This window comes from Gossypium hirsutum, chromosome A11 (assembly GCF_007990345.1).
Source record: "Gossypium hirsutum isolate 1008001.06 chromosome A11, Gossypium_hirsutum_v2.1, whole genome shotgun sequence".
NCBI classification, from domain to species: Eukaryota; Viridiplantae; Streptophyta; class Magnoliopsida; order Malvales; family Malvaceae; genus Gossypium; species Gossypium hirsutum.
This window is the reverse complement of record NC_053434.1, coordinates 12,777,564-12,803,379: the sequence shown is the minus strand read 5'-3', so window position 1 is coordinate 12,803,379 and position 25,816 is coordinate 12,777,564. Positions and strand designations below refer to the sequence as shown.

General features: G+C 29.3%; 2 protein-coding genes and 1 pseudogene across 3 annotated transcripts; 1 reads left to right on the top strand and 2 right to left on the bottom strand.

The window, feature by feature from the left end:
- Positions 1–10,347: 10,347 nt before the first annotated feature.
- LOC107923663 (nuclear transcription factor Y subunit B-4) lies at positions 10,348–11,166 on the top strand. Its single transcript, XM_016853843.2, has one exon. It carries the CDS (start codon positions 10,412–10,414, stop codon positions 10,910–10,912), a length of 501 nt encoding a protein of 166 aa, XP_016709332.1. The 5' UTR covers positions 10,348–10,411; the 3' UTR covers positions 10,913–11,166.
- A 2,457-nt stretch (positions 11,167–13,623) lies between these two features.
- Positions 13,624–17,559, bottom strand: LOC107923736 (potassium transporter 5-like; annotated as a pseudogene).
- A 3,212-nt stretch (positions 17,560–20,771) lies between these two features.
- LOC121209755 (wee1-like protein kinase) lies at positions 20,772–25,094 on the bottom strand. 2 transcript variants are annotated; one of them, XM_041081080.1, is made up of 10 exons: positions 24,809–25,088; positions 24,666–24,726; positions 24,504–24,570; positions 23,413–23,679; positions 23,224–23,291; positions 22,990–23,099; positions 22,850–22,890; positions 22,586–22,734; positions 21,732–22,079; positions 20,772–21,329 (listed from the first exon to the last, which is right to left on the bottom strand). In XM_041081080.1, the coding sequence occupies exons 1-10, from the start codon at positions 25,030–25,032 to the stop codon at positions 21,234–21,236; spliced, it is 1,431 nt and encodes a 476-aa protein (XP_040937014.1). In that variant the 5' UTR covers positions 25,033–25,088; the 3' UTR covers positions 20,772–21,233. The 2 variants fall into 2 exon arrangements, with proteins under 2 accessions (XP_040937014.1, XP_040937015.1); XM_041081081.1 differs by lacking the exon at positions 20,772–21,329 and having other exon boundaries at positions 21,760–22,087; positions 24,809–25,094.
- Positions 25,095–25,816: the final 722 nt, after the last annotated feature.

Sequence of the window (25,816 nt, the reverse complement as noted above, 5' to 3'; positions counted from 1 at the left end):
ACATAATATACAACATTTAAGGTTAAAACCTTTCCAAAAGTGAATTGTAGTTCAACAGACCCTTTGCATTTGATTACTGTGGTGGAAGAATTTCCCATGTAAAAGATATTGTCATTTTCACATTGTGTGAAATTCGTGAACATGCTTTTGTCTTTGCACACATGTTTGGTTACTCCGGTATCAATCCACCGTGTATTATCATCTTGTGCCATATTTATTTCAAATATTATTGCAACAAACTTTTCGTTATTATCATCCTTAGAAGATGATTTCTTCTTTAAAAATCAATATTCATTCTTGAAATGTCCCAACTTACCACAATGATAGCACGGGCCCTTTTGTTTCTTTTTGAACTTAGGTGCTCTATCAGTCTGTTTGAACTCTCTCTTGAATGGTTTAGTAGTCTATACTTTGTCCGTAACATGCACTTTGGAATTTTCAGAATTTAGATCCTGATCTTGCTTTCGATATTCTTCTTCAATACGAAGATGATTTGCCAAAGCCTCAAGAGATATTCCTCTTTCTTATGTTTTAGACTTCTTTTAAAGTCTTTCCAAGATTGAGGAAGTTTGTCTATTATGGAGGATACAACAATCATTTCATCAATTTTCATATCATATTGCTTGAATTGGTGCAACATCTTTTCAATATCACGGAATTGTTCCATAACAGAACGACCATCAACCATTTGATAATTACTGAAACGACTAACAAGAAATTTTTTACTTGTAACATCTTCGGTCATGTATCTTGTCTTCAATTTGTCCCATAATTCATTAGCGGTAACCTCATTTTGATAGGTATCGAATAAACCATTAGATAAACCATTCAATATGTGGCCCAAGCACATGTAATCAGCATTGTCCCATTTTTGTCTTTCTCGGGTTGTAACAACAGATTTGTTTTCAGTCTCGTCAGGTCTTAGAGTATCCAAAACATAAGAAATCTTCAAATTTGAAAATAAGAAGTGCATCTTTTTCTGCCATCATCGAAAATTGCCTCCATTAAATCGATCAAGTTTGACAAAATTGGAAGCTAAGTCCCTTAGTGTTCCACTTTCATGAGTTGTAGTAGTCATAATGAATTATAACCTTAAAATTGTTAGTACAAATATCCGGTGAGAAAAATCTCGAACACACGAACGGAACTCGAACAGAAGAAGAAATAGGGCAAGGCTCCAAGGCGTGTATCAAGCCACTATCTTTAAGGTTATATTCGCCCCCACCTATCTTCAGTGTGCAAACGAGTTTCAAGCAAATTAAACTCTAGGATACAATGAAGCCAATGGCTATTTGTGTTTTGCACTGACGAGAATAGCCCACTACACACTAAGCAATGTATGACAAGGAACTCAATTTCTATAAAGGATTTCTGTAGTAATACTTTATAGAATAATCTAACAATATTAGAATATGAAGGAAGGAAAGAAACAATATTAAAATTTGTTGGTATGATTTCCAAATGAAATCTCATTCCTATTTATAGGAATTTTTATGTCTCTTCATAGAGACATCTTTCAATAATAGGTGTCTTTCTGAATAATAATATCTTTAAAATAAAAACATAATTATTTATTTAATTATAACTATTCAAATAATATTATTTAAATAGTTATAATTCTTTTTTAAAAAATCAAATAATATAATCTTTTGATTAATTACACCCATTCATTTATAATTATTGGAACACTATAAATATTTGAAAATGTTCCAACATCAATTTAGCCTCCATTTATAAATACTCCATTCCAACATCAAGGCACGTATATAGATAACACACTCAACCTACCTAATCAATACACTACCAAAAAAACATTCTCAAACACCTTTGAATCAACATATTTAGTGGTTTTCCGTATCATACGATGTAAATCATTTTCCCTATATTAACTCTCCAAAATTTCTGCAATATGAACTGTCATGATCGTGTCATTTTATATTTAGTAAAACTTAATTGTTACAACAATTATTTAATGAGATTTATTTCATCTATAATATAATTGCAGCAGATACAATTTTATATTGTTTTGATTTACAAAGTCATTATCTATCTATCCAAGGATCAATGCTCGCTTCTCTGTGTGTGGTTTTTTCTTTGAATCATCAATCCACAAGAGAAGTGAGGAATAAAAGGATAATCATAGTAAAAAGAAGCCCAATAAAAACAGCATGGGCTCTTCATGTAAGCTAAAACCCAATACATTTGGACCAACAATAATTGCCGGATACGCTATTGTAGTTATGATTTTTTCCCCCAACGCTAGCATATGCCATTACGGTAGTGCTACTCCCATATATTCGGCGGACAAGAAAGAAAGTTTTAAATTAAAGGCATAATGATTATTTGGCCCTTAAACTTTCCAGAAAAAGTCATTTTAGTCCTTATTTAATTTTTCACTTCTTTTACTCTTGAACTTGTATTTTTTGTCGAAACATCCTCAAATGAATAGAAAATTTAATATTTGTTAATTTTACTAATATGACATATACATATATTGCCACATAGATGATATGTCAACATTTAATTAATTTTTAACATTTAAAAAGTATTAAAAATATTTTTTAGTATTTTAAAATAATTTTAATAATTTTTAATTTTTTAAAAAAAATTATATTTTCTAGATTTTTAATTTTTTTAAAAAAATTATTAAATGTTGACATGTTATTCACGTGTGTCAGCAATGTGGAAAAATGCTAACATTTTCATACATTTAATTTGGGTGATTTGACAAAAAAAAGTAAATTTTAAGGCTAAAAAGATGAAAATTTAAATGAATGGCTAAAATAGTTTTTTTATAAAATTGAAAAACTAAATAAATCATTATGTCTAAATTAAAACTAGATTATAGCATATGTAGTGGGTGAAACAATTATATAAAATTCATATTTGTAAAAAGTTAATAGTTTATCCAAATAAAATTTTGATTGAAAATGCAGCGTTGAGGTTTCTTTTTTAAAAAAAATTTATTTATTCAAATTTAATCTCATATGTTTTTTTATGATTTACTAATTTAAAAATAAATTGTCATATTAGCTGTCACATCATTATTTTTTCACATTTTTTTTAATGGTCTGTCAAAGGTTTCGACAAAAAATTAAATTTAAAGGGTCCAATTAGGTACAGATCATAATTCAAATGGTTCGATTTTAATTGATTTAGCAAATAAAATTAGCTTAATCGAAGGAGTCGGTTAAGTCAATTTTAACGGACTTAAGGTTCATTTGGATGGGCAGTGTATTTACCTATGGTTAGTATAAAAACAATGATAGCAATAAGATTAGATACTGTAATGATATTGTAACGTGTGACAAAAAGAAAACTAAATGCACTGCACTAGAGATAAACGGCCATCTGGAATCACACTTACTCGTGAGTGAGAAAATATTTTGAGAGAATAAATTAAAACTTATAAAATGAATTTTTTTTTTGAAGTTACAAGTTAAATAACAATTATTAATAATACACAATAAAATATAAATGGAGTCAAACTAATTTACATAGTTTATATCTTTATAATTTGTAAAAGATTAAATCAAACTTTTATAATTTTAGGGAGACCAAAGTGTAATTTTATCTTTACTAATTTAAAATTTTTAGAAAAATTTAAGAGTCTAAAATACCAACCTCAACTGACTCTTCTAAGGCCTTGTTGACTGAAATTTTAAATGTGTTGAGTACGTTTAATTAAATTTTTTTAATTATAATTTTGGTAACCATTATATATAATGAAGAATCCTAGAGCTTGTATAAGCTCTTCCTACCATTAAGAAAAGTGTAACCTCTATTCATATACCAACACCTTGCCTAAGTTTTGGCTGATCCCTTTGCATCTTCATAAATCATAAACATTACTATAGGTTCTCCACACTGTAGAGCTCAATTTTGGCCCGGGCCCAAACTAACAAAAACCAAAAGCACAAAATAAATAAAAATTTCAAGTTTTTAACAGTCCATTAAACCCAAAATTTTACAAACTAAACCCAAACCCAATACAAGCCCAAATCAAATAAACCAAGACCCAAAATCCATCAGCCCGATTGGCCCAAAGGTCAAACAATCTTCAGGAACCCTAAGGTTCCCTTTGCTCCAGCGCACCTTCGTACGGGCTTCACGCACCACCGCACGCCACGTCGCTCCCTCCGTACGCCTCAGCTGGCCTTGTACCTGCAAAGCATACAAAAATAGTAGCAGAGCACAATAGCACAAGAAGAAAAGAGATAAAAAAATATTGTATTGTTTCTATTTCGGCTATAAAGCCATATCTTCAATTGTATTGAAGGGAGGCATTTTTTGAAATACAAAAGCAATTAACAGAAAAGGTTGCGCTTTATTCTATTCCCTTTTTTATTTTCGTTTTGATTTTGACTTTAGTTTCGAAAAATGAGAAAATATAAAGGGGGTTACCTGAGTCGTCGCCGATGAAAACCCGAATACCTCGGAAATGTGGAGGTTCGGGCGAGGGACCGAATGGTGTTGAAACCCCATTTGTTTTTTTTCTCGAATCTTGTCCTTTATTTTTTTTAAATGAACGAAGGATTCGATGTTTTTTTTAAAATAAAAAAAGGGGTTGAAAAGGGATCGAAAAGACCCGATTTTGGCACTTCCGGCCACCTCCTACGGTGGTGGCTTGCTGGGTTTGGCCGGGGAAGAAGGGAGAAATGAGAGAAAAGGGGAAAGTTTTTGGTTTTTTTTAAGAAGTTAGGGTTGAAATGGGAGTTTTAAAAAAATTTTAAGTTTTTATAACAATAAGAAACGGCGTCGTTTTGAATCAGCACCCCAGGCGCTAAACAGCGTCGTTTTGACGCGGATTGGACTGACTCGACCCGTTAACCAGGGGATCCGCATGTTTTCATTGTTTTTGGGGTATTCACGCCCTTAGTCCCCCCGCTTTTTCTACCTTCTTCAATCGGATCCCTTTCCTCTGCTTTTTATTTTTAATTTTGCCCCATGACTTCGGCCTTTGATTCATTTTGGTCTGCGTCGAAACGATGCGTTTTGTTGCCTTGGAATAATTTCCTGATCAGTCCCCCGTCGTTCTTCGCGCCTTCGTTTAAGCCCTGATTTATATTTTATTAATCTCTTGCATTTCATAATTTGTACCTCATGTTTTATTCTGATTGCAAGTTAATCCTTAACCTTTTAGCTTCATTTTTCTTTTCCTTACATTATTTATTGTAAACTGTTTTACTATATATTATTTAAAATTATTTATACTATCTAGGTGCTTTATATATTGTCTATTTTAAATCTGTTTTTTTATGTATTATTTATTCTAAAATAGTTTTATTACTTAGCTTAAATTGTTCTATATATATATTGGTACATGTAATTGAGTTTTTGACCTGTAATGCTTATTATTTTAAAGTTCCTAACGTTTTTATATATGTGTATATGTGTTGAGATATTTTAATTTTTTTTTTTGTAAAATCATCTTTAAGTTCTTTATTATATTATTTTAACATTTTATATAATATTTCATTCAAGCGTTTTATATCTACATGAACACATATTATTCATAATAAAATTAGCTTGATCCTATATACATGTTAAATTCCATTTTTTTCATATAGTTGTTTTTAAATTATTTATATATATGTTTTTTAAGTCTATTATGTATATAACTTATTTCCAAAAATTATATTTTATTATATACCTTTACATGCCTTTTTATATTTTATACATTATTTGAATTTATCTTTATTTGTACATATTGTTAATTGTAAATAAATGTATTTTCCAAATTATTTTACATATTATTTGGTTCAAATGTCATTCATTTTGTAACATCTATTTTAAAAATTGTTTATATATTCTTGGTTTTTACAAATTATCTTAAATTCTAACATGTGTTGTTTGCTCATCAATGCATCATTCTTTAGAAGTTGATTTGTATCACATTAATTTTATGTTGTATGGTATCTCATGGGTTAATTGTTTTTATATTATTTCATGTATATTTATTGTATTGTTGTTCTCCATCCATGCTAGAAGTTCGATTACATTTTTCTTAGATTAGTTATACTTAATTATTGGTTTTGTTAATTTGTTAATTATTAGTTTGTTAATTGGTATTGTATTTTATTTTTCCTTTAGTCTACAAATGTTGCATTATAATTTTCAACTTTTAAAAAATAAATTATTTCATTTTATTTCAAGTCAAATTAATGCGTTGTAAGCTGGTTTTATAATTATTCGTTTAAAAATTCCTTAAAACGAAGGCAATGTTTGACGTTTGAAAATTCGGAGAATTGTACCCTATCGTGCTGGGTTCCAATCTCCCGTTCGTTCAAAATAATCAAATATTCCTTTAAAATTTCATCCGTATTTCCTAAATTCTAAAACAAGGTAATGTTCAACAATTCGAGCAATCGTGCCCTACCGTACTGGGTTTCGGTTTTTCATTGGACTAAATAATTGGACATGCTTTTGTAATTTTCAACATATAAACTTTTAAAAGTCAATCCCGTTTTTTTTCAAGATAAAAAATAGTTTCGACACACACTGCTACATTTTAAAGCATTCATAATCTCCCCTATCAATTTACTATGTCGTTAGCTTTTTTTTATTTGAATTTTCTGAATTTGCTTTCACACTGTCTTAACTAATTAATTAACTGTATTTTCTTGTATCATATATTATTTTCTAGAATATAATAAAGCTCAAGCATCCCGTAAAGTTTTTTTTATTTATTTAAAAAAGCAGTTCCTGCTAGTGCGGCACTGAAAGAATACAGACAGCAATAAAATCAAGAGATGTTTCAAAAGCAAGTAAATATGGCTACGTCGGAGAGTTGAAACTGAAATTTAAACAAAATTTATTACTAAGACACACTGTAACAAAAGCTTCATACTCAAATCTGCAGCTAAGATGCCCACTAGACTAGACAACAAATCTTAGAAAAATGCAGAATGTTTATTAAGCATCCTCAAAAATCATGAAGACTCAATCAATTCAATTGATCTTATTAAAAAAATATTAAAAATATAAAAATATATAAAAAAAATTAAAAATTTTAAATTAACCATCAAATCAATAAATTCGATCCAATTTAAATAACATTATTTTGTCCGCATTTCACACGAACGGCTCCTAAGGTGACTTTACAATTAGGGTTTTATCAGGGGTTGTGTCTGGGCTCTTTTCTTTCCTAATACATTAATTTCATGGATGCTTTCACTAAATTTAACAAAATAATATCAAACAGTATATTTCATTTTATTTTAAGTAAATTTTGGGCATATTTTAGTTTGATTAAATATCACGGTTAAAATATATTCTACTCTTTATAAATTTAGAATTTAATCTTTCTATTTTAAAATTTTTAAAATTTGAGTTCAATTATTAGTATTATTTTTTTAAAATTTGTTAGTGTAACATTTTGAAATAAAAAAATAATCACTTAATTGCCATGCAACTAAATAAATTTAACAAAATAATTTTAATAGTGTTACCTGTTAAATTTTAAAATTTAAAAATAAAAATAAAGATACTAAAATTTAAATTTGTGAACATATTTTAAAAAAATAGCAGCCATCAGTTAATATAAAATGAGAATATAAATGGAAAGTAGTGTTTTAAAATTAAAGGTGAGTCTAAGATGACCAAAAAAAGTATGTTGTTTTTACTTTTTATTTCCTTTCCCCCTGCTTTTGTTCAACTTTGTAAGCATCCGAGTACTTTTTCTTTTTTTAATTACTACTAAATAATCATGGACCACCAAAATCATGTTCTCTTAACAGTAGTTTCACGTTGGGAAGTACAGTTTGATGAAGAAGATTGGCTATGGGTAACCAGCAAATTCCATTTAAATATATATGAAATTGGGGAAAGGATATATTCTTTGACAACGCATACATCTATTTGGTCTGAATATATATAAAGTTGTGCACAATCTATATTTATTCAACCTCTTGGTTCACATTCTTTGCCACTATTCATTTTCAAACTTCTAATCTCGAAAATCTTTAATGTATAAATTAATTATAATATTTACGATTAAATTATTGGTGAAATAGCAAATATATATATATATATATATATTAATTCTCGTCTCTTTTCTTTATTATTAAAAAAAACCTAATCAAAATTAAATTTATAATTCAAAGCATAGCTAATAATTGTCTTAATCTAATTAAGCAAACTTCATTCTTCAATCGTTGAATTAGAATTTTGACTCCCTTATTTTATTAAAAATAGTTTTTAGAAAATATTTTCTGCATTTTCTTATGTCTGTTTCATGGAAAACATCTTAATAAATAGAAACTGACTTACAGGTCAACGGAAAATAAATCATTTTTCTTATAAAATGACTTACCATCTTGAGAAGCGTAAATCATCTTCCATCAGAACTTTTTTATGGATGATTTTATTTTTATATAAAAACTAATTAAGTCAAGTTTAACATTAGTATATTATTATTAATTTTTTATTTAAAAATATATAAAATTAATAAAATGTTAATATAAAATATTATAATTTTCAATATTATTAAAATAAATATTTAATTTTCTATATCTATATAATTTATTATTTTAATAAATTATTTAATATTTTAATTTTATTTTAATATAAATTTTAAAAAATATTATTTTTATATTAGTGAAAAATATTTAATATCAATTTTTTAGTAATAAATATTTGTACAATTATAAATATATTAATAATAAATATTTTGTAGTATACAGGTTAAAATATGCCATAAGTCTATGTACTCTTTACAAATTGAAATTTAGTCACTGTACTTTTATTTTCAAGAATTTAGTCCCTGTATTTTTCAGATTTAAAGATTAAGTCTAATTGTTAACATTCTTAAATTCTTTTGTCAATTTTATTGATGTCACATTTTTAAATAAAAAATACTCAATATTCATGTAATTAAAAAATGATGTTATAATGAACATGAAATTAACAAAATATTTTTAATAGTGCTAACAGCTGAACTTGAATTTTGATATCTAAAAAGTAGGACTAACCCAAAAATAAAAGTACATTAACTAAATTTCAAATTTATAAAGAGCACAAGGACTTGTGACATATTTTAACCTAGTATAAAATATGAATATTTTAATTATATAAATATCAGTATTTGATTAAACAATGCTTAGCTTCATTTGTCCCTTACAACTCTAATGTGTCAATATGTACTTTCTTATATGTAATATATGTAATATATGTAATTTAAATTAAGTTTTAATTAAACATTATTTATTATTAATTGTATATATGGCATTATTATCAAATAAATTTCAATTGTTAAAAGTAAATTGCACTATAATATTTTATAACAAATATATTTATGTTGTGTTTGCTTTACAAAGAATAATGTAAAGCATAAATTTATAGATACAAAATAAACTTAACTAAACAATGAAAAAATAAGAAAATCTCAAATGCATGTTTGTTTCATTGAAAACAATTGTTATGAAATATTTTCAGAAAATTCGTTGAACAATAGAAAATATTTTATATAAATTCATTCAAATACAAAAAATATTAATTTTTTTAAAAAATAAATTATTTTTAAAAAATTATTTTTAGTAAAACAAACAGAGCTTTAAAGTTGACGCTTATTACAACAAGTTGCTTGAGTTAAAAACTAAACTATAGAGCCAAGTTCTTGGTGTTGGGTTTGGTGATATGGTTTAATAAAGCATGATAAATAATGATGATTAACAGATAATGACCTCTTAATTATCAACTTAACATCAAATCATAATTTCTTGATCAAACCTTCCACCAGCTGCCACATGCAAACCCTATATTTTAAACCTTTTAAGTGATCCTAGTAGGTTACGTGGCATTATGTACTAAATCCAGAATCTTAAGAGTAACCCCCACAAAATGATCTCACTAGAAAATAGAATTATAAAAATATGTAAAACATATGATTTCTGTTGTCTTGTTGACAACCATATATAGTAATCTTATCATGTAAGTTAAAACCTAACTGGTAGGTAATCCAACTTTAATGTTTTTGTTTAATTAAATTGGGTCTCACTTTAGGCCATAGAGAGAGGTTGGTTTGCATCATCTTCAAGAAGCACAAGTGCATGTATTTAGTCCATAAATTTCAAATTTGCATCAATTTTTTAAGGTTTCTCAATTGGAATTTGGAACTCTTTTGAGAGCACTAACAGTAGCGAAGACCAAAGTGGGGGACCAATGCCTATAATTGACAACTCCATGTCCTTTTCTCATAGCTCTTTATGATTTAGATTACTCCAAAAGAAAACCTGAAAAGGAAAATTATTTAAGGTTGACTGATTTATAATATTATGATTTGTCATGTTAAGTCGAGTAAATTTTATTTTTATTGTTTACATATATTGTATATAAATATTTATCTATATAATCGTGAGTTAGTAATCAGAAACGACGTGTCTGAACTTAAGAGGATATTTAATTTTCTCAAATGACGGATAAAATAGGGATTGATTCATATAGAGAAGGGCACAAGTACGACTTTGGTGGTGGTGGGGGTGCCTCAGGCGAGGATGGGTTCATTAAGGAACAAGATAGGTTGCTACCGATAGCCAACGTTGGACGAATCATGAAGCAGATACTACCTCCTAATGCAAAGGTGTCCAAAGAAGCTAAAGAAACCATGCAAGAATGTGTGTCGGAGTTCATTAGCTTCGTCACAGGTGAAGCATCGGATAAGTGTCACAGGGAAAAGCGCAAGACTGTTAACGGGGATGACATTTGTTGGGCACTTGCAACACTGGGGTTTGATAACTATGCTGAGCAATTAAAGAGGTATTTGCAAAGGTATAGGGAACAGGAAGGAGAAAGAGCTAACCAGAATAGCGCAGGGAACGTCCACGAAGGAAAGGAAGAAACGTCAACTTACAGAGGCGAAATGCAGAGCTCGCTCTCTCTAGGGCGTTTTGAAATATGTAAAAGCATATGGTGATTATATTTCCCGACTTGAGTTTACATTAACTATGTTTCTGATGATAGGTATGATCATAAAGTAGCAGGGCTTGGGTTTGGGGGCCTAAGCTAAAGCCTAAATGTGGTAGATGTTTTTTCAATATTTCTGCTTCTGTGAGCTTAAAATCTTGTGTTTGTTTTCTGATTGACTAATGTAAGCTTTAAGGATTATGAGAAGTGAAGCTAGCTCCTGTATGTTCTTCCTTGAATTATATATTGAGTTTCTATTGAAGGTATTTTATTAGATCTCCAACTGCAGCCTAATTGAGAATTTTATATATAAAAATTTAATTTCGACTTTGATATAAATTCTTTAAATGGTTTTGATTGCTAGTGGTTTACCCATAGTAAACACTATTTCCAGGCAAATAGTTATACGATGCACAAAAAATATGAATTGTGAAGAATACTCGGTCAATAATGTTTAGTGTTTTTTTTTTTATCTTTAATTTGTGGTAGCCAGTTATACTGTGAGTTGTAGTTAAAAGATGAAATTGAAATTGAAAAAATTAAAATAATAAAAAAAATTAAAATTGAATAATTCATTTATGTTTAATTTATTTATTTGTTATAGACTTTTTCTCCCTTGCAAGCGACATAATATGAAATCAAATAGATTCCTCGCGCTCTCTAAAACTCGTAGATAAAATAGTAAACAAGTATCGAATATATAAGCAGTTGTGAATCTAAACAGCTGAAATTTTGCCTATATCTCCACCAATCAAACTTCTTCAATCACAATCTCTTAAAACAATGTAGAGTGAATCGTATTAAAAGTCTTCAAAAATCTCTGGGATATTTTCACCAATTATGATAACCTAAATTATATTTCAATATCCTTAAAAAAATCATAAAAATAGTTAAAGTGATCATTTTAAAGTATGAAAATAAAATAAGCAATTTGTATTTTATCCAATTACAAACTATAACATTTTCCCTTTTTAACATTTCTGACCAAAAACTTGTACAATAATTTCTATATAAGGTGAGTAAAATCTGATTTGATTCGAAAAATTTGATAAAAAATTTAAATTTTGAATTAAATAGTTCAAGTTATTTGAGTTAATCAAGTTATTCGGATCAACTCGAATAAAAAATTAAGTTTTTTGGTTTAACCTGAATATGAATTACACAATTCGAGTTATCTGAAAATCCGAATAAGAAAAGATAAAACTACGTCGTTTTGATAAATGTTTACTTTTTTAAAAGTTAAAATTTAAAATAATTGAGTTAAAAACAAAACTACGTCGTTTTGATAAATGTTTACCCTTTAAGTTAAAAGGCAAATCACTATATTGTTCATGTAGTTAAATAATCTTATACTTCGTCTACTAGTTAAATAATCGGTCCATCTAAATGCAACCTTAAGTATAAATAATAGGATTCGTTAACTCTACTCGATTTGACTCAAAATTTTTTGACTCGATTCGATTCAATTCGATTCGAAAAAAATTCAAATTGACTTTAGTTGTTAAAATAAGATTTGTCAACAAAAAGATTTGACTCGATTCAACTCGACTCGGTCGAATATTCACCCTAAGCAAAAATTTCAAGATGAAAACTCCCCTTAAAATCATAAACTATGAAAACGAATCAACAAACCATGGCATCCGAAGTCATAACAAAATAAAGTTATCACAACATCGAAGTAGGAGTATCAAACCACCATATTAAGAACATACATGGTAAAGAAAATAGTTTGTACCGTCACAGAAAGAAAAACAACTTAAACAAGAAGAAGAAGAACCAACCCAAAGCAATCAACGCACACCTCCTAAGCAAGCTCACTTCCCCCTCCATAACTAAACTTTATCTCCCCATTTTTGGACAAAAATTCAAAAGGTTTCACAGTACACAAGCAAGAATATCTGGTTTATAGCAAACTGCACAACAATTTTGCCTCGTAAGAAGCTTAATATGCTTCTTCAAATAGTCAAGTTGCTTGTCTATGCATGCAATTTTAGCATTTATGTGTCTTACCAATTTAGCCAGTGGTGGAGCCAAAAAATTTGGGGGCCGGAATTAAATTGTATGCTTTTACAATAGTAAAATTGTATCTTTATAATTTTTAAAAGATTAAATCAAATTTTTATCATTTTAAGAGAGTCAAAATACAATTTTATCATTACTAATATAAAATTTTATAAATTATAAAGTTCTTAGATTAAAATTTTACCACTAGCCACTGAATTTAGACTATCAAATTTATTCGAATACATAAAGTAAGTGAATTAATAGAACTCCTAAAATAATATCCTGGATATTTTAATATATATTTCAATTTTTTGGTTAAAAGACTTGGTTTTTAATATTAAAAGTAAAGAACAAAAATATGAAGAGTATAGAGAGCGGAAGAAAAATTAAACTATTTAGATATTAAGGTAGCTATTAGTCACAGTGGCGTAGCCAGGGGGTTTGCATGCCCGGCCCCCTTAAAATGGAAATTTTGTTTTAGGTTCTTGAAATTTTTTAAAAATTTTAAATTAGTAAAGGTAAAATTCACTTTGGTCCCTCTAAAATTATAAAAATTTAATTTAATCATGTACAAATTATAAAAATATAAACTATAAAAAATTAAAATTTCATCCGGCCTCCAAAATATTCACTACTATTAGATATAATATATAATATATGCTGATGATATAGTTTTACGTTAATCCAACCGATAAAAAAGAATCCAATGCAACGCAATAAGTTAAAGTTTCACATCTTACTGTTTCAATCCCTTAATACAATAATTATTGTTCTACATGGAACAAGTAGATATTTTAAAGCTGGTAAGTCATGCCAACTTTAAGCATGCGCTTGTGAGGAATATCAAACACTGCCTCCCTTTGTCTCAGGTTTCTCCTCAATAAATTATAAGCATAATCAACCAAAATCCTCTTCATCATATTGGATTCTTTGCTTGCAATTACCTCGTTCTGTCCAACTAAATGAACAATACCAACTTCTTCCCATGCTTTCTTTACTTGTTCTATTTCTTGTTCCATTATCTCTCGAAGCTTCTCTTCTTTCGCTTGCTTCTCTTTCCAAATCTCGTTGTGTTCGATTTCCCGATCTAATTCTCTACCGGTTTCATACATTTTTCCACGGATGGATAATGTTTGAATTTGCATCCAAGTTTCTTCTTGGATGAACTCTTTCAACCTTGTAATTAATGTCTCCTCAAAGGCCACCTCCCGCACATCGTTGTATCCATATCGAACGGCACACTGAAAGGCAAATAGCTTTCTGGGTTCGACTCTTCGAAAAAAGTATCTTTCTTCTGCCGGAACCCTGTTAACGTGGAGAGATTTCACGGAAACGAAGACAATGATGGAATGCAACGCTGGTACATTCGAAACGTAGTGCTCGAATATGGGTGGTATCCCTTGAACCAACTCCGAGTAGAACACTGCAATCCCAGGAATCCTAGCCATGTTTTTGTTCGTAAATATCTCGATTAATCTCGCTGGAGAAATCATGTGGTCTAGCTCGTAATGGTACTTCCTCCGATATACATTGTTCCAAACATACATTATAATCATTAGGAAGGCTGAGAATGCCAGCGGCAAGTACCCTCCTAAGGTAAATTTATAGAGAACTGAACTCAAATACAAAAGCTCCACAAACCCAATGGTAACAATGTACAAGATTATCAAGAATATGTTAGTTTTCCATATCATGATCATGATGAGAACCAGTAGGGCTGATGTGAGTGTCATTACAAACACCACCGCAATCCCTGTAACAAATGGGAAATTAAATTAATATTGAAATGATTTAAAGCATTGAATGAAAGAAGTAAATTTGGTACCATATGCATTGCCAATCTTTACAGTGGTCTTGAAACCAAAGGTGACACCAACACAAGCCAACATCAAAAAGTAATTGATCTCTGGGATGTAAACTTGTCCTTCATGATTTGCAGATGTGTGGACAACTTTGACACGTGGGAAACAACCTAGGGAGAGTGATTGATGAACTACTGAGAAAGTTCCTGAAATCATTGCTTGACTTGCTATGACTGAAGCCAAAATGGACACTACAAACATTGGCCAATACATAGGACCTGCATATATGCACACATATAATAATCGTAAGAGGCTACTTTGGTATATAAGAAGAAAAAAGACAAGACTATTTCATGTCCATGTCCATGGACCTGGAACTGATTTAAAAAATGCATCACAAGCCGAATCTGGATGTTGACGAAGGTAAGCGGATTGTCCGGTGTAAGCAAAAATCAAAGCCGGTTACACCATGGAGCACATGCTAACTTGAATGGACCGAACCGAGGAATGGCCAACATCAGCAAATAGTGCTTCGCCTCCTGAATGAAAGCATTGAGAAAAGCAATAAAAACTAGTATGACAAAACTAACAATGGAGGAAGTATGGGGATGAAAGCGAACCGGTGGTGCAAAGAACAACTCCACCAAGGGAAACCCAAGCATCTTTTTTGTTCCTGATGAAGTATTCAACAATGTAGATTGGATTGATGGCTTTAAGCACTGTGGTATCATGTTTTATGATGTTGTAGAAACCGATTCCACCGATTAAAATAAACCAGAGGCTAAGAATAGGAGCGAAGGTGTAACCCACTTTAGAAGTTCCAAATCTTTGAATCATGAAGAGGAACACCAATATCATTATTGATATCCCTGCTATCATATCTGTTTTATTACACACCAAATTTAGTCTAAACTTCATACATAGTCGACGTAAGACAATAATAATGAAATATATGTATCTTGTGTCAAGGCAGATGTTGCTTCCTTGACACCCCCCACGGCAGATAAAACTACAACATGAAATATTAATTAATAACAATGTAGAGAAATAAAAGAGAGTATAATTAATAAAATGATTAGTGAATTACCAGAGATGGAAGGAGTGAGGATACTGTCGCCAATGACCATGGAAGTACCGAGCATGGTGATGAGCAATAAGAAAAGTTTGGCAAATTTGCTATTCTCTAAGCTAGATTTGAGAACCGATGCTAGTTTCAGCCGCTTGCTTGGCAGTTCCAGTGTGTAATTCGATACTCGGCGGTCTTCAGCTTGTTGACTGGGGATCAAACTCACTTTCGCGTAACGACAAATTAACGAATAAAGTGCGAACGTTCCTCCTAATTTTAGATTACACGTCCATAAAATTTATCAAAAGCATATATAACTTTAGTTTTGGCATTTTGGTTTTGTTATGTTAATTATCATAATTTTTTTTATTGATTTTTCTTCATTTTGTTAATGCATTGTCTAAAATGATTTTGAGTTTTCTTTAGTGTTTATTATAATATAAGCAATTATTTGAATTATAATTTTAAGCCTAATTATTAAAATACGCTTCCTCCATTAACTATTGCTTGCGCCATTATTCATCTCACTATCTCTAGTATTCACGTTTTTCCATTTCATCTAAAAATACAAGTAAATAAATTTATTTCTTCCATAAAATTTAATATTTAACACTTTACGTCCTCTTCTTTTACTCAATTTTTTTTATATGTAGTATAATATGTTAGATTTATAATATTTTACATTTAATAGTATAGTTTATTCCATATTTATATTCCAATTCATTTTAAATTTTTATTTTTAAAAAATAATGTAAAATGTTTATAAGAAAGTATAATGTTCAAAAATCATGTTTGTCTCTTCCAACAATATCGTTTTCAAGATTCAGAACTATGTTTTTAAACTTATAAAACAACACTTATGTTATTGTCTAACTTTTCTATTAAATATATGAGATTTGATTTGATAAAACAATTTTTTCTAATTTCAGAACAAATATCCTATTATTTTTTGCTTTATTTAAATTGACTTGAATATGTCATAATTCAATTATATTATAAATATATAAAGATTTGATGATCCATGTTAAACTCCATTAATTAAAAGCAAATGGAACCATTTACCCAAATATTAATACTAGTCAAAACATAGATGCTGTGAATTAATTGCAACAAAATTTGGTAGAACCAAAACTTTAGTAGAGAAAGGCAACCGAAACAGCTTTACTGGAAACTCAAAAATAAATAAATAAATAAATAACGTATAGGTTGGACGTACCTTCGCCATTATCGGTAGCTCGTAAGACAATAAAAACATACTTAATCAGAGGAAGGAGGGTAAGAGTATAAAAGACTAAAGAAAGGACTCCCAACACGTCATCTTTGTGTTTTATCCCATTACTGAAGGTGCTAGAGTAAACATAGAGTGGTGACGTTCCAAGATCTCCGTAAACGATGCCTATGCTTTGAAATGCTAGATTCAACACCACCCACCACTTCGTATCCTTCAATCCAATATATATTACATTTATGTATACATAGTATGTAAGTGGAAATTGTAAAGAAATTTGTAAAGAGTAGGATAAACAAGGGGTGGAGCAAAGACCTTAGAGTGTCTGCCATGGTGAGGTGGGGTTTTGGTGGAGATGAGGTCCGTTGAACCATATGGTTTACGCAATGGAATTGAAGGACTGTTGGCTTTGAGCTGGTCATCAGACATTGGAATTTCGAGCTGTGTTTCGACAATGGCACTGGCCATTGCTTCAAAAACAATAAAATAATTAATTACTTTCTTTTGAAAAACCAAGACCTTAAGACCATATGCACCACAGAATTTTATATATGGTGAGTCTGTTTTTTTTTTTTTCAAATATTGGGTTATCCTTATCATATATTTTCTCTAATTTTCTTATAGTAAAATCAAACAAATTTATCTCTGTTTATTTTTAAATTATGTTTAAAATGAAAATTATCTGAATTTTAAAAAAAATACTTTTTAAAGCAAAATTTATCCCTTTTAAATTATTTTTAAAAAATTATCCAAAATTTTTAAAAATAAATTTATCTCAATTTATTTTTTAAATTATTTTTAGAACAGAAAATATCGAAATTTATTATTAAAAGTATATGTTTTTATATGATCATTTATTAAAATTTTCCAACCTCCTAAATATTTAAATAGTAATATGAAAATCAAAATAGAAATGTTTAAAAAATAGATAGAATACAGTTTATCTAATTTTTAAATTATTGGTTTATTTTATTTTAAAATTATTGTAAAATCATATATATTTTTAAATGGGATAAATTACAAATCTGTACATAAACTATAATTTAATATGTAATTGTATACATGAACTTTGATTTTGTACAATTACATACATAAAATTTTAATTTTATCCGATTATTGTAAATTATTAACATATGATATATGATATTATTAGAATTTAATAGATGATTAAAGTAAGCGCGCACTATTTAATTAATCTCACACATATTAAATTTAATCTCAATTCTCAAAATAATTTTTATTTTTTGAAAGTTAATTTTTAAGATATTTACATATTTTTTTAACAAAATTATTATTTTACCTTTATTTAAACTCATAATATATGTTGAAATATTATGATATTAAATTACACTTTTATTATAGTTTAAAGAGAAATGATTCATTTAAACAAGTGTAAAACTTGATTTTATAATCTTTTATAATTTTTAATACTATTAATATTTTAACAATTCAAATATAGATGAGATTTGAGGACTCTATAACTTTTATAATTTAAAGGCTGTGAAAATTGTAGAGAAATTTAATTTAATTGGTGAGATAAAATTTGAAATTTTTTTTGCAAATTTGTGGATTATCATTTGTTTGAAATTACCAAAAAAAAAAAACATACTTGCTTTTGTATATAGTAAGTACAAGTCATATCCAAGATTTCCTTTCTTACATGCCATATGACTATATGGCTATGTGCATTATCCTTTATTTAGTTGTCAAATAAATTTTAATAACTTAACTCTGTTTTATTTCTTCCAAATTTTGGTTTATCCTTATCATATGTTCTCCCTAGTTTTCTTATCGTGAAATCAAATAAGTTATCTCAATTTATTTTAAAATTATTTTAAAATGAAAATTATAAAAAAAAATTAACCCAATTTATTTTAAATTAGTTTTTTTAATTTTTTTAAAATTAAAATTATCACAATTTGTTTTTAAAAACAAAAATTATCCAAATCTTTAAAAAATATTTTTTTTAAAAGAAATTATTAAAATATCTGTCTTCATATGATCATTTATCTTTTATTTTTAAAATTTTCTACCATCCTATATTTTAAATAAATATTTAAAACTATTTTTAAATATGAAAATCAAAACATAAATTTTCCTTTTAGAATACAGTTTATCTTTCTTTTTTTTAATTATTGATTTATTTAATTTAATTTTTTTATATTCTTTATTTCTATTTAAGATTCATGACTATTCTCTTAATAATATTGTCTTCGAGGTTCGAACCTGAGTCCTCCCCTTTGGGAGTGCAATGTGCCTTACCATTGCACGACACATTACACCCAATTACTTATTAATTATTTTAAAATTATTTTTAATTTTAAATTTATGGTGTCTTATTTTAAAACAAATTTTAACAATAATAATTTAATTAAGTTAATATAAAAAAATAAAGAAGAAAATGTGATTTGCCATTAAATAGGGGATGTCATTTGTTGTTAAAAGAGATCGCCTGGGTCGTAGACCTTGTAATTATATAATATATAATATGATAAGAATTTAATTAAATGATAAAAATAAGCTTAGACATGTTAAGATTAATCTCAATTCTCAAAATATATTTTTTTGGAAGTTAGTCTTTAATCATATGTTCTCAAAATTTATTACGATGATAAAAATAAAGTCACGCATGTTAAAATTAATCTCAATTATCAAAATATTTTTTTTAAAATTTTGGTAGTTAATTTTTAAGGTATTTACATAAATTTTAGACAAAGTTACTTCCTTTATCTATATGTTGAAATATTATGATCTTAAATTACACTTCCATTGTAATTTAAAAGGGAGGGATATATTTAAATTGGTGTAAAATTTAAGTGGTTTTATGCTTTTTGGTAACTTTGTCTACTAATAATATTTTAACAATCCATTAAATTTATTAAGATATTTGTACTTTTCAATTTTCATACATCTAAATATTTTAATCCATTTGATATCTCTATCATACTAATTTACAATATTGTCTACATTAATATATATTTAATGGCTAAGAGTTTTGTTTAACATAAAAGAATTAGATGAAATTTTTTAATTTATGTTAAACTTGGCATACATAATCTATGTGAATAGAGAATAAAATATGATGATTAATTTATTAAAATATTACTCTTGTAAAAAAGTTACAAAATTATATAAAATCACTTAAATTTTACACTAATATAAATAGATCTCTACCAAACTAATATTAATTCTATTGTTGGTATAATATAAAAAATGTGTTACTATAAAAAACACATGAATAATTTATTTTGTAACTAAAAATATTATGATTTGATAGATTGATAATAAAATTAATTAATTTACATCAATTTTGCCAAAAAAATATTAAATTATTAAATAGTACAAATCTAGCATAGTTTGTTCTTAAAACTTTTTTTTTATACTAAAACTTAAAATTTCTCATAACTCTTCTTAAATCTTAAATAAGAAATAAATGCAAACACACTCAAACTCAAAATATTTTTCAAATATTATATAAATATACTTCTTAATTATGATTTAAAATTATTTTACTTTTAAATAGAATAGTTTAATTATTTTTAATAATAATTAGTTAAATCAACTATATAAAATAAAATCATTTTATTAAATAATAAAATTATAACCACATGTTCGCATGCACCATACTTAACATTACCAAGTGACCTATATCCAAATACATACCATATATAGAATGCATGCATAGAAAACGATTTTTCAAAAAAATAAAATATTAAAAAAACATCATTTCACCATTAATTAAGTGAAAAATTAAAAATGATAGTTTCAATTTTCTTCAAAATCAATACGCGCCAGCCAATATCATTATGTTACCTAGCTTCGATTCCTAACAGCCCAGGCCAAGTGGTACAAGGAGCAAACTGTATGAAAACAGTACTAAGACTAATTTGAGCAAGTTTGATCCAAAAATATCAAAGGAATCATGCCACTTGTAGCACCTGCCTTGAATAGTTCGACTTTACAAAATTTGCACCATTACTAGGACAAACTTAATTCGGTGCACATAAATAGAGCAGGAGCTCACTTTAGTCAAAATAGTACTGCAAATCTTGACCACCTGGTCGCTTTCACAAAACTTTACAAAATGCGCACCAGTAAATTTGGTGCATAAGTTAAGCCACTTTCACAAAGGGCCCACAATTCGAAGCAGGATCCAGCTGATTGCAAGGTCTCGCCACTACCACTCAACAGCCTTTCAAGCTAGCTACATCGACTCATATAATAAATATGCTCAGGCTTTTGTATTTTTCGAAACCTTGTCAAAAATTGGATTTTCAACTAATTCCTTTGCGGAAGGACGCCGTACTGGATCATGATCCACCATGACCTGATAACAATTATAAGACCCATCAGATGAAAAAATCAACATGGACCAGCCGAGGATGAACCAAAGAGAAACTTGCTCATATATATGGTATGGAATCTGTATGTTTCATATGTGATAGGGTAACACATTTGGGATTTATATATACCAATCTGACAAATTAAGATGCATTACATGTAATAATCCTGTCAGATTCTATATTGTAGTATAGAGCTTCTCTGTTTGACAAGTCCAAACAACACCAGATCAATTTTGCCTTGCATTTTTTTAATTTAGAATCACTGACATATTAGAAAGGAAAATCAGGACTAATAATCTCCAATGATGCTTTACAGGCAGTTAGAAAACAACATAATTAGCTAATTATATCTAAAACTGAAGAACTTAGAGCAGAAAATAGGATACCTTGAGTAAATTTTGAAATTGTAGGGAATACCCAGGAAGCAGTGGCAGCTTTCCTTCTCTAAGAAACTGAGGTCCTGATTCTGGCAAAGGTGATCCCCTAATAAGCTCATAAATAGTAACTCCTAAAGAGAAGATATCAACCTTGTCTAGATGATCATAGTTCTCATTTAGGATTTCTTGAGGCATATAACGTGCATCACCCTCTTCAACTGGCAGATTCTTATTTAGGAGAGTTGCACATCCAAAATCACCAAGCTTATAAACACCATTCTTCACATATACATTATCAGGTTTTACATCCAAATGCACTATTCCTTTTTCATGTATAAACTGCAGTGCCTTTGCCATCTGCAAACCTTTTCACATCAGAGTGGAAGATAGAAAATAGGGAGGAATTAAACATAAATATAAAAACATAAACAAAGAAACCTATGACTTAAAAAGTGTGACAAGAAAATGCATTAAAAAGTACTGTGTACTAAGTAGAAGGGAAAACCATGGAGGACTGTGAGCAGGAAACTATTGTTTTGATCCTAAATTCCAAATACAACCATGTAAGCATAAGTTTAAAGGTTGAAAGGTATTATTCTCATTCTTTGTAGAAAATGAAGATCAGGTATAGTCCCTTAATAACAATGAAAGCTGAAAAGAGAAGATATCTTTGGCAATAATCATGTGATGTTAAGTCATACGAAGGTGATTTGAACCAAGCAAGCTAATAAATGGGAACGAGACCATTTCATGTTTTCAAAACCTTATCTATACTTATATTTCTGCCCTTTTTTCTCAGATAAGGGTAATTAAATCCCCAGCCATTTTTTTTGTAGGGATGCTGTATTTCCGCTCATGCTAACCTGATGCATGGCTCTCAGGAATTCTCCTTCTGTGAACAGTTGAGTAGACGATTTTCTAGACAAGCTGTAATCACATAGCTCCATTTGAATATAAAGTTGCTCGTTTTCAAACCAAGAAGAGTAATATCCAACAATGTTTTCATGAGATCCTGCAAAAGATTGCTTTAGTATCAATGCCTGAGACTACAATTCAATTTTTTTTCTTAAATTGAACAACATGAAAAAACTAAGAAATAGAAAAAGAGAGTATATACAGATTTATACCTAGTGCTGCTAAAGCTTGAACTTCCATCAAGGCTTTTCTCCTGCAAAACATTAACATTATTTTATAATAAAATTTTCTTAACAATTAGTAGCAGAGAAACCTGCGCAAAAGAAATTAAAAAAAAAAAACTGAACGCTACCTCTCAGTTTCTTGATGCAATGGCCGTGTACTATGTTTCACAGCATACAAGCAACCATCAATTCTCTTTAAAACTTTGAAAACTCGACTGAAATGCCCAGTACCAATTTGCTGGAAAACAAGGCAAAAAGAAAGAGAATATAATAGCCTGGAGCTTAGATATTAATACATGCGTTGAAACATATGATTCCAAATAAGTTCGAAAACCTATGGAATATAAAATAGGGATAGACACCTCAATCTCATGAAAATCTGTGTGATAGCGTGAAAGGCCATCTCCACCAATGATTGCAGGGAAGAAACCTGTATATTGTATTGATATGTTATTAAAATCTTTTGGATAAAGAATTTTAGGAAGTGAAGAGTTTCTTCAAATGGGTATCTTCTTTCTCAAATCTTTGATCTTTACAAACTAGAATTGTACCTGCACACTTTGATCTTTGATTTCCAAAAGGATCAGTGTCAACTTCTGAAGCATCCTTTAGATATGGGTTTTTAATACAAGGAGGTGGCATAACCCGACATCGTAGAGCAACAGCAGATTGAGAAACATAATTTTTCGTCTTCTGTACTCCAGATATGATTGTTTTTTCTAGGTTGCCTTCATCTGCATCAAAGTTGTCACTGGCAAGTTCCACTATCTGTTGAGAGCCAGATAATGTAGGGCTGAGGGGATTTACCAGGATACCATCTGAGAGAGGAATGGATATCCAGTTGAAATTTGTTCATAAAAACCACTTGTGTTCTTAAATTTTTGTACATAAATATAAAGAAACGACAAAAAGAAAGTTCTTATGCCTAAACTTTTGACAGGAATATGTGCTAACAGATCAGATATTAAATCCAGTCAGAAACACAAAATTTTTAGGAAGAAAAAGAAAACTGAAAACACGAAAACTAAAACTATGATCTCAACTATTCCGTTAATAATGTACTCCGCATGAAAATGATGAATAATATGACTAGTTTCTATTACCACTATCCTGAATCATTTCTAGACCAGTAACAAAGTTCCCCATCAGTTAAACTTCATGTTGTAGGCTGGGCCACATTTTTCTACTCTTTCACCGTGTTATATCATCATATAAAGATTATGGTTTTGGTCATTAAACATGTTCAATGACCTTAAGCAGGAGAGTCCCTATTTTAAATCTTATGATCTTTACCCAGCCACCAAATTTCACAATGAATATGCAAAATATCGTGTGATGACTAAAGTTACTATTTTACCCTCTGATAAAGAGCAGGGGAATGCCACAGCTTATCTTTATTGGTCACTTTAACTTAAGAAAGTCGGATCAAATATCACTTTCAAATGGAGCCCCATGCTGTCATATATTGCAAGTAGATGTGGACAAGCGAACTTGTTTTCATCGTTTCGCAATGACGAAGCTCCAAGTTGTGTATATGTATACAGTAAAGCATCAAAATAAAAGATCAGGACTTTTCAACAACTACAAATCCACAATCCATCCTTCTAAATATTCTAGTTTTCATCATTTACTTGGATATTACCTTGTCGAGGTCTCTTGCTTTTGAGAGTATTCAGCTTCTCCGGCGACTTAGGGCAAGGAATATGTTCCTGTGAAATTGATAAGTAAAATAAAAACAATTTTAAAACTCAAAACAGAAAAAATAAGCAGATATTCCTCGACAAGTTATAAATGATAGTAATACCTTGTTGCAATCAAAGCCGTTCATCAGGTTCTGATTATCAGGGGTGATATAATCAGGAGTGCTGCATCCATCATCAAAAAAAAATTGAAGAAGCAAAATAAGAAATTTAGAATAATACCTATTCAAAGTGTAAGAAGATTTACCAGAAGAAGTCTTGACTGAGAATGAAATCTTTGTCATCGGCGGCGTCGAGGTCGGGAACGGAAGTGGAAGGGTCATCCTGAGATCCGAAATCTAGAAGGTTCCGGGTGAAGATGGAGGATGAGGTCGCGGAAGATGATTGGTGGTGGTGGAACTGAACTTGAAAGTGCTTCCCCAATGTCCCTTTCATCTTATTACTTGGCCGCTTCGCTCCTCTCCTCTTCATCAACCAATCTCTCTTCTCTCCTTGGCACGCTCGTGCGGGATATTATATAAAATGCATTTTTCACAGTATTTTTTTATTTCTACTTTTTTGGTGGGTGGGAGGAGGGAGAAAATGAATTTGAAATTGCGCGGGCAATTGTCATTATTCATTGGCAGAGTAATCGAGGGTGATGAGGACTACAGTAGGATCATCAAATCGTTTAATCTTAACCGTACATACGAGACCTGCCAGACCTGAGATTTCCATTCATTAGAATTTCACATCAATGGATTTCCCTTGAGCGAGTTATGTTAGAAAGGCCAAGCAAAACTACTTTATTTAACATTTTTTTCCATTCACAAATCACAATATTCAATAGTTAAGTACAAATATAATGTTCATGCAACCAAATCAATAATTGAATGTATTTTTTCATTGTTGCAATCAATTTAGTTGGCGAAAATGATGTCCACTGAACCATTTCGTTTACACAATGGAACTGCAGGAATGTTGGCTTCGAGTAGGCCATCGGACATTGGAATCTCGAGCCATGTTTCGACAGTGGCGTTGATCATTCCTTCAATAATAATCTAATAATCAAACACCCTTTTTCCAAAAACCAAAAGCTTGATCATATCCAGCACAAGACTATGAGGATTGTAAAAATATTTAAATTAGTTGGTTGGGTGAGATTCAATGACTTTTTTTGTAAATTTGTTTATTTCCATTTGTTTGATTTATTGACTCTTTTGCAAATACGTGATTCCAAACCTTACCCAAAAATACTTGCTTACTTTTATATATA